The 9956-nt window shown below is 40.4% G+C and overlaps 1 protein-coding gene and 1 long non-coding RNA gene across 8 annotated transcripts in view; one reads left to right on the top strand and one right to left on the bottom strand.

The window, feature by feature from the left end:
* Nucleotides 1–2553: 2553 nt before the first annotated feature.
* On the bottom strand, nt 2554–5236 carry LOC118500625. Of its 2 annotated transcripts, none has more exons than XR_004903197.1 (3): nt 5170–5236; nt 4835–5070; nt 2554–3418 (listed from the first exon to the last, which is right to left on the bottom strand). It is a non-coding gene; the product is annotated as an uncharacterized LOC118500625 (long non-coding RNA). The 2 variants fall into 2 exon arrangements; XR_004903198.1 differs by lacking the exon at nt 2554–3418 and adding an exon at nt 3788–3905.
* Nucleotides 3938–9956, top strand: part of EPS15 (epidermal growth factor receptor pathway substrate 15) — a 128735-nt gene continuing 122716 nt past the window's right edge. For 2 of the 6 annotated variants that reach the window (XM_036026068.1, XM_028511331.2), the window contains exon 1: nt 3976–4118. In XM_036026068.1, coding sequence (XP_035881961.1) covers nt 4086–4118 — 33 coding nt within the window. In that variant the 5' untranslated portion in view covers nt 3976–4085. Of the gene's footprint in view, nt 4119–9956 lie in introns of all 6 variants that reach the window. The other 4 variants (XM_028511330.2, XM_028511335.2, XM_028511334.2 and 1 more) reach the window with 4 other exon arrangements.

Below are 9956 nucleotides of genomic sequence, written 5' to 3'. Positions count from 1 at the left end.
CAGCAATTGTTGGTTATCAGTATCCAGATTTGAGTCATCAGACACAACTTTGTTTACCTAGAGAACATCTTTCCCGATGAGAGAGATAAGTATGTCAGCTGTTCAAGGCACTCTTTTTTTATGGCCAAGACACCTGCAAAACTGACTTAGCAATTGGAGGGTTGTCTGAGGGATAGAGAGTTAAATGATGAAGTGATGTTGGAGAATGGTATCCTTACAGCTACCACTTACTGAATATCTATTCCAGGTCAGCCTCTTTGATAGGACATTTTGCGTGATTTTTAACCCTTATACCATCCCTACAAGGTAGATATTATTACCTCCCATGTACACATGAGAAATTTAAGGTATAGAGACCCAGAGACATTTAAGTCCTTTTTGTCTGCTCCAAAAAGCTCTTTCTTGTTACAATGAATTAAATAATAACATATCTTCCATCATCTGCATTTTACTCTCCTAAAATAGATTTGGGATATGACCCAGTGATTTGATGAGATCTGGGACACACATTCACAAACTGTCATTGGTGTGTCATTTACAAAAATCCAGTCCCAGAAATTCTAGGCATTTTGGGGAGTCTGGATTATCATTCCCATCCTCCACTATGTATCAAGTTTTTAAACCAGAACCAGTGAGCGGAGGAGGAAGCTAGTGAAAATTACTGGTGGTCTGAAAGGGGGCTTAGGGCAATTTCCACTTAGTGATTCTTACCTATACTCTTCCCTGGCTGAGGAGTCTAATTATCATTTTTATTATTTTAACCAAGGCCCAAACATGCTCTAAGTGACAGTTACTGAAACAAATCATTTATAAAATATTTGTTCCTTGATTTTCTTAACTTTGAAATGGGGATAAAATAAGCATCCAAATAATAACTACACATGAGATTATGCATTCAGTTCAACAAACTTCTGTCATGTGTCCATTTGACTCAAGGAGTTGTGCTAGATGCTGTATGTAAAAACATTTATAAACTGTGAAAAGCAATGCTGGATAAATATGTGTTGTTTTTGACTTAACATCAGTCACAAAATAAGTATAGCAATAATTCCTTGTATTTCCTCAACATTTTTCACATTGATTTACTTATTTTTATACGTGAGAAACTGAGGCTCAACAGGTTAGATGGTTTGCCTGAGGTCACATAGTAAGCGACCCCAATATTCTCCTTGCTGCCCCACATTGCTTTTCTAGGAAACTCTATACACCTGGGACTCCAATCTATTCACTCAAGAGTAATACCTTGTATTTCATTTGATTTGGAGGAGTTGTCTTGACTAGCAAGTGAATTTGTATTCCTGAAAGCTATTTATTCCATCACTTTCAGATTTCTTAACTAAATTTATATATTTACATCTTTAGGTATTTTTTTTTAAACAGTGAAACAGATTTAAAAAAAATTTTTTTTTAAAGACTTTATTTATTTTTAGAGAGGGAAGGGAGAGAGAGAGAGAGAGAGAGAGAGAGAGAAACATCAATGTGCGGTTGCTGGGGGCTATGGCCTGCAACCCAGGAATGTACCCTGGCTGGGAATCAAACCTGGGACACTTTGGTTCCCAGCCCGCGCTCAATCCACTGAGCTACGCCAGCCAGGGTAGGTATTTTTATATATGTTATTTTATTCATCTTGACAACCACCCTAAGACTGTACAGCTAGAAAGTGGTAGAGCTAGCACTGGAACCTGCATGTTTCTGATGTCCCAGCCCTGTTTATTCCGCTATGCTCCACTGCTTTGGTTATGAGCTGAATAACCTTGGGCAAATCACTTAACCTCTAGGACAGGGCTGTCCAACTCATTTTCACTGGCGGGCCCCATCAGCCTCACAGTTGCCTTCAAAGGGCCAAAATAATTTTAGGACTGTATAAATGTAACTACTCCTTAACTGTTAAGGAGTTGAAATTACATTCGGCCCTTTGAAGGCAACCGCGAGGCTGATGTGGCTCCCGGTGAAAATGAGTTGGACAGCCCTGGTCTAGGACCTTCAGTTATCTCGTATATAAAGTATATCTTGCAGTCTGTTGCAAAGCTCAGATGTGATAATGGAAAATAGAAAATTCAAGCAGAAACATCAGCTATGGTTATAGCTGATAGAGGTATGAGGGTGGAGTAATTTAAAACAATATCTCCCCTTCTCTCTTGAGTCAAAAAGAATAACAGCAAAAAGAGGTTAAGGGAGACTTTTCAGTAAGTGGTTGCTCAACAGACCTGCAGACTCGCTCTTCATGGCTGGACCTTGTGAAAGGAAGTCTGAATGAAGTCAGGAGTCTCTGAGGGCATATCTGGGTGGTTTGTCTGTGGTGGAAAAAATCTAAAAATTTCAGTGGGGCTAAGTCAGTCCTGGGTCTTCTCATTCAGCTGGCCTTCCTGGTGAGCCAGAAGAAACTGCTGTGATAATGGTAACAGGGGTGTGGGCCTGACAGAGTTGTGGCTTATTGTTGTGGGAAGCTGCCATGACTGAGAAAGGATGACCAATTCTGGGTAAACACATTTATTGAGGGTTACCCTGTGCTAGACTAAACTATGAGGGGGATGTACTCATGAATTAGCACACTGTCCTCAAGGATTTTAAGGTGTAGTAGGGGGTGCAAAAAAGTCCTCAACTAACTAAAAGGACAAGGCAGAGTATAATATGGAATATACAAGAGCAACTAAGAAGTAGGGTGGGAGTTCCTAAAAGGCTCCTTCAAATAAGTAGCATATAAGCCAAGTCTTTAAATATGAGGGCTTCAAGTAACTGGTTGGCTATTCTAATTGAAGATGGCATCATGAGAAAGTGTTAGTTGTATTATATTTAATACAATAGGAACAAAGATCTTTATTGAGTATGTACTACGTGCTAGGGTCTGAGGGTATAGAAGTATATCTGAAACAGTCCTTGTCATTGAGGAGCTCTGGTCTAGAGGGGTAGACAGATGTAAACAGTAACTGGGGTGATGACGACTTCATAAGGTAAAGGAAAAAAAATGTTGAAAAGGAGAGTGTGTAATTCTGACTTGGCGAAGGAGGTGATACTGGTGTCTTGAGAAAGTAGGAGGAGTTTGCCAGGTGGACTATTGAATGAGTTAGGAGGCAACTAAAGTGGTCTCAGGGCTCTTTTAATATTTTTATTTATATTTATTTTTAATTTTTTTAATTTGATGAGAGAGAGAGAGAAAGAAAGTAAGAGAGAGTGATGAGAAACATGGAGTTGTTGTTCCCATTTATTTATGCATTCATTGGTGGGATGGAATCCACAACCTTGGTGTATCCAGGTGAAGCTCTGACCAACTGAGCTACGTGGTCAGGGCCCAGTGCTCTTTTATTGAGGAATCTACAGAGGCAGGCAGCAAGCAGGCAAGGAAAGTATTCCATCCTCCTCCTTCCTAGATGTTGGCTCCTAGAGGGTCTGACTTAAGTCTTCTTTTCAACATCACACCCTAAAGGAGATGGTTAGATGAAAGGTTTTGTAGTTAGATCTGAATCCTATTTAAGCTATTTAATTAGCTGTATGACCTTAGCTATGGCACTTTTAAAAAATGTTTTGGTTTCCTCATTTGTACAGCTTATGTCTCAGTTCTTTCTTTTATACAATTAAAAAGTAAAGCATCTAGCACAGATTTTGATGTGTATATAAAGTACTGTTATTATTTTATATCATTATATGAGTATCATTTAGTCCTCACAAGAAACCTGGATTTGGGGTATAATTTCCCCAATTAAAATTTAAAAAAATATTTACTTTATTTTATAGAAGCAGAAGATCTGCCTAAAGTTCACAGGACAATCCGGAGTTGTCAGTGCCTTCAAAACCCATTATCCTTAATTTCATGTGTGCTCTGGGTTTTCCCAAGCGGCTCCGCCCTCGGTGTCAGGCTCCAGTCCCGCGGCGCAAACTCCGGCGCCAGGATTTGGGTGCCGCCCGGCCTGCTGGGGCGGGCGGGGCCAGGCGGGGCGGGGCGGGTGAGAGGAGGGAAGTTGTCGAAGTTAGGGGAGACGCCCGCTTGCCCGCCCCGGCCTTGCCTCTGGCCGCTCCCTCCGCCTTCTCCCCGCCCTAGCCCCCGTCCGCCAGTCCTTCCTTCCCCTCCCGTGCATGATGGAAACACCATGGCTGCGGCGGCCCAGCTCTCCCTGACACAGGTAACGCCGCCAGCCCATCCGCTGGGCTTGGTCGGCCGGTATTCCCGACCAGCCCCCTCCCCCACCACCCTCTCTGGTTCACCGACTCGTGCTGTTTGTCCCGGCCCCGGGCGGGGCGGCGGAGAGCAGGAGCGTGCGCGCGTGTGCCGGAGGGAGGGCGCCATCCCGAACTGGCAGCTCTGCTTAGAATGCCCGGACCCCACCTGTGGTCGCTGGGCGCCCTCGGCCCCGCCCCACCTGGCGCCCCTTCCTTTCTACTCCTCCCCACCCAAACTGAGTTGACCGTGCCCCCAGCCCCGCTCAGCTGGTGCCCGGCCCCTCTCCCTCCACTCAGCTTTCACTCTCGCAAGAAGTTTCCTCCTTCCTAGCCAGTCTGTCCCAGGTGAGCGCCTGTTGAGCTACTGCTGATCAGCTTCAACCCCGGGTCAGCCCTCCGCCGGGCAAAGCGCTTACCCCAGTTCTAGTCACCTTCCCGAGCCTGACGTTCACGGCATCTTTTCTCCTTAAACCGGCCTGTTTCTACTGGAGTCCAAGGAAAGGCAACCCTTCGCCAACAGTTTCCTCCAGGGTTCTCTATTCCAAATAAGTCTCATCCTACCCAAGTACTTATCTAGCTAGCCCTCCCTGAATTCAGCCTCTTCCCCTCCTGATCAGGTTTCCTTCCAGGGCAGACCCTCGATTAGTCTTTTCCTGCTCACCTCTGCTTCCATTCCTACCCGGTGGGATTTCATTTGATCGCTGTCCAAGCGGATAACAGGAAAACATCCTTCAACAGATGTGGTGGTGCCATCAATCTTGGGCTGGGAACCGACCCTAGAGATTACTCATTCTGGGGGAATCTTCATCAAAAGCGGTTCTCGGGTCTTTTCCTTTTCTCTTTCTTTCAGAACCCTGTCCTTGTGCTTCCCAGACAACCTCTCAGCATCACTCACTCTAGGATCCTGGTTTCTCCCTCTTTGTAAAAGGAAAGCCAATTATAATCTTCCTGTGGTGTCCAGGATGGTGAGGTGATATGCACCTGTCAATTCCTTCCCACTACTCTGACCAAAACTTACCCAGTTTCAACTTCTCATCCTGTTCTCTCCACAGCTGGTGGCCAGGTACTTTCCCCTCGGGGCCCACCCCAGCCTTCCTGTTTGCCTTGTAGTATCTTCCGGCCACCTTGTAGTCTCCTTGACCTGAATTTGTCAGTGCTCGTAAGATTTTAACACAGATAGGGTATACATTTTGGGCACAGAGAGTTTTGGGGTGTTCCACTTAGCACTACGATAGACTGAGTGAAAAATATTCTCCCCAGAAACCAGGAACCACATACGAACATGTGTTTTAGGTAAAACAGCTTCAGCTTGCAGAAATTACCAGTCTTGTAAGAAGTCTGTTTATTTCCCAATTTGTTTGGTGTTGCTTATCCTATTTTAACAAGCAGGTAATGGGGAAGAATCTTTGGACTGTGGTGATTTAGTTTTGGTGGCGAATCACTTTGGAAGGGTCTTCCTGAAACTCAAATTTGAGGAATGGCAACATTGACTTTCGGGTGTTCACTTTTTATGAGTCTAGTTAGTGAGTTGCATTAATAAACAAGGTCCTGTTGGCAGGCTGTTGCTCTCTGGTTCTTTTGACCAATTCTGAGGAGGAGTTTTCCCCCTCTTGAAGATTCTGGTCTCTTGAAGACTTCTGTAGATTTACTACTTAGCTGTGTGCCTACTTTATTCTCTCCCTGGATAATGTTTTTAGTTTCTCTTTACTGTCATTTCTGGAGGTTTTCTTCAGGCTCTGTCAGTTTTATAGGCAGTTAAATAATTGTTCTTGTGTTTTTTAAAATATATTTAAGTGTTAACATACACAGAATAAATACTGAATTGGGAGTAATATCCTTCAGAGTCTCATATATGAGGACGTAGATGGTTCATTTGTATTGACAAGTCTAATAAGTCAATTTGGAGTGTTTTGATTTTAAGACATTAAGATATTTTGTAAAGGCACACACAAAAAAGAATCTTCTCAAGTGTTAATATACCCTAATGTACCTCCTTGTTAATCTAAAACTTTGCTAATTTGTGTTTTTTAATTTAGTTTAACTGCTTGAGGCAATAAACTGAGATAACAGTGCAACCTGGTTTCACATTCATTATTGATGTGTTTATGTCAACCCCTTCCCCCAACACACACACACACACACACACACACACAGGCAGGGACAGAAACAGATGCAGACAGACTTAGGTGAACTCTAGAGAGAGAGAGAGAGAGAGAGAGAGAGAGGGAGAGAGAGAGAGAGGGAGAGAGAGAGAGAGAGAGATCCTCGAGGGCAGGGATGTCTTTTAATTCATCTCTTTTCCCTCAGTGCCCATCTGGATGAAGGTGATTAATAACTTTGTCTTCTGTTTGGCTGAAAATTCTAAAGGGCTCTATGGCTGTTACAAAGATTAAACAGATGCTGGAGTTAGTTTCCACCTCTAGTCATGAGAAAATAATGGTTTGGGAGTGGGCTCATTTATTCGACAAATATTTGCTAACTGCTTATTATGTGGTAGGCACTGTGTTGGAATTGTGTTTATAAAATTTTTTAAAAGATTTTATTTATTTATCTTTTAGAGAGGGAAGGGGGGGAGAAAGAGAGAGAGAGAGAGAGAGAGAGAAACATTAATGTGCGGTTGCTGGGGGTCATGGCCTGCAACCCAGGCATGTACCCTGACTGGGAATCGAACCTGCGACACTTTGGTTCGCAGCCGAGCTCAATCCACTGAGCTACACCAGCCAGGTTTATAAATTTTTTTTTTGCCTTTATCAATTAAGCAAAACTGACAGAGGAGAATGTGAAAAAATGTTTTAATTTACTCCTTCCTTCCTCTGCCTGCCAACCAACCTTCAACTCCCCAACCACCAAAATAAATTATCTAAATTATTATTCTCCAGCTACCAGAGAAGATAAACTATTAGAATAATGAAAGGTTAGCTCCAGTCCCAGCTCTGCCAAGCTTAGTTCAATGTGTGGCATTGAGTTAAGTCTCCAGGCCTCAGTTTTCTTAACTTTAATATTTATTCAATGAATATTTGTTGAGCATTCTCTGTACTAGTAATTATTCAGGGTACTGAGGATATACTAATAACAAAATAGATAACAATCTTGGAGCTTGGAGACAAAACGCGGAGCTTACATTCTAGTAGGAGAGTTTGAATTAGCTGATCTAAGGACCTTTCCAACTAACGTTCTTTTTTATAGGTCATATTCTACGATGTGCAGGTTTAGTGGTGACTTCCCCAGGGTACTTAGTGCTGTGTACATTAGTGTTTTCTAATTTTAGTAGTTTTCACTGGATGTTTAGTTTTTTTCTTGTCAATGTGAAGTAAAACTTGAGAAAGATCTTGTGATTTTTGCTTATGGTGGTAGATTACAAAAAAGATATTAATACTTCTCTTCAAAAAATTTTCCAGTTGCCCATTTCTTCCTCAAGACTGTATCCCTAATAATAACAGTAATACTGTTAGCTTCCCTTTGGGCATTACTATATGACAGAAATTTAATGTCACTTAATTTAACATTTTACAAATGAGGAAAGTAATTTATGTAAATAGTAAATGGAAGGGCTAAGATTTGAACCAAGGTCTGTAGGACTCCAACAAAAGCAGTTTATTTCACTATACCTCTCTGTGCACTAGATGCTTGGCATGCCCCCGTGTATTTTTGATTCTCTTTTTCAGTATATCCCCTGTTGTCCTAATTAGGTAGTGAACTTGAGAATGGAAGACAGGTCTTGTGCTTCTGAATCTTCATTGTCTTTCATGCTATCTTGACAATACAATTATGGGTGTGTAGTAGTGCTCTTGATGATGATAAAGGTTTTATTTTATTGAAATAGGCATGATATGAGTCTTTTAAGTAGTCTTCCAGTAGTTTTATACTGAAGTTTTCTTTTAATTTAGCAAGGATTTTTTTAAAGAGTTGATCCTGAATCTGTCTTTTTAAACAAATATTTATTTGTTTATTTTAGAGAAAGGGGAAGGGAGGGAGAAAGAGTGGGAGAGAAATATTAATCGGTTTCCTCCCACACTCACCCTGACCTGGGACCTGACCTCAACCCAGGCAAGTGCTCTGACTAGGAGTCAAACCTGGGAGCCTTCACTGTGCAGGCTGATGCCCAACCTACTGAGCCATGCTGGCCAGGTCAAGGATTTTTCTTTTTTAATAATAAAAAGGTCCTTAGAATGAGACTTAAAATAATTTTAGTGTATGGTTTAAAACAATAAATTCTATAAGAATAATTATCCTTTTAACGCTTTTTTAAATTGTAAGAGTGATATAACTGCATTATAGAAAATTTAAAAATTGGAGGGAAAAATCTCCCATAATTTCAGTTTCTGGTATTTATTTTCAATTTTAAAAAATTATGCAGTTGTGTTAATAAATGTATCACCTTAATGGGCTGGTTTAACAATTATGACAATAAGTACAGAGCAGAATATGTAAGTGATAATCCAGTATTCTCAGGAAGCCCTTTCTTTTTTGAATGATACTAACTATTCTCAAAAATGGCTTGGAATGTTCAGCATTTGGGAGGAGTTGTCATAGTTAAAATTAATTAGGAACATTTGGGTTTGTCCAATAGGAGTCTTCCCTGAATAACCTCAGAGTATATTTCTTTGTTTTCACTCTTTTTGCAGACAGGATGATACTAGACTAACACATAGTAGAAAAAGATTGAGCATCTTTATTTAGCAACAAATCATAGTTGTTATTTCCTCTCTCACTAATAGTCTGATTTAGAGCTCAATATAAGGTGTTGTACTTGCTTTTCAAGGAATTATAAATGCACTTTATATGTGAGTTTTGGACTTAGTAAAATTGGAACTCTGTTAGGGGGTTGGACAGAAAGAGAAAGATACATAACCTGGTTACTTGCAGAAATAAATAAAAAGTTAATCCAGGCAGAGTTCACATCCTGGAATTTCATTTTAAAGTGGTTGAACTCTGATCAAGAAGATAAAATATTGTGCCTTCATTAAAAATTATCTTTATTAGAAGCTTCTAATAATCTGAGAATGTAATTCCAATGTTGTATTACAGTAAAGTGGAAACATTTAAAAACATTTAAACGATTAATCTAGTTAAACATGCAAAGAAAAAAAGACTAGAAGGAAAAACCCCAAGATTTTTTAATAGTGTGGGTATAGTCTTTTTTACCTTCTTTTCAGTGGTGAGCATGTATTCCTTCTGTAGTCAGTTGACTTAGCATTTCTGTGATAACTTTTTGAAAATCTACTTTTTAAAATTGAAGCCAGTAACTACAGATAAAGTAAAAAAGTCTGTGTTGTAATATTGCATCTGCACTCACATTTCATCCCAAACATCTTCGGGTTTAGAGAAATTGGTCAGAAGAATGATAAAAATAATTATAATTGGTTTGGAGAATTCATTCAGAGGACTAATTTACAATTTTGTGTTCTGCTTTATAATTTATAAAGCATTTTATGCTCTTTCATTTGATCTTATAATACCCAATGAGCTAGGCTATTATTATCATCATTTCAAATTGGAGAATACTAAGGCTCAGAATTTGAGTTCTTTAAATTTTGCAGTCAGTAAATAAAAGAGCTGGTATAAACCCATGTTAAAAAAAATTCAAACCATGCCAGTGAAAGTCTCCTTCCTGTTCTGGGCCCTCAGTCTCCTCAGAGGCAGTTGTTTTTGCCTGTTTCTTGTGTGTGTATTTCCAGCGACAGTCTGATGTATATGCAAATGGTGTATATATTTTTTATGTTTCCTTTGAGTAAGCTGCATATCATTTTGTGGCTCATTATTGTTATTACTGATTCTTTCTTAAGCTTAATTGGTCTAGA

This window comes from Phyllostomus discolor, chromosome 5 (genome assembly GCF_004126475.2).
Source record: "Phyllostomus discolor isolate MPI-MPIP mPhyDis1 chromosome 5, mPhyDis1.pri.v3, whole genome shotgun sequence".
NCBI lineage: Eukaryota > Metazoa > Chordata > Mammalia > Chiroptera > Phyllostomidae > Phyllostomus > Phyllostomus discolor.
The sequence above is the reverse complement of the archived record's forward strand: the minus strand, read 5'-3'. Positions and strand labels throughout refer to the sequence as shown.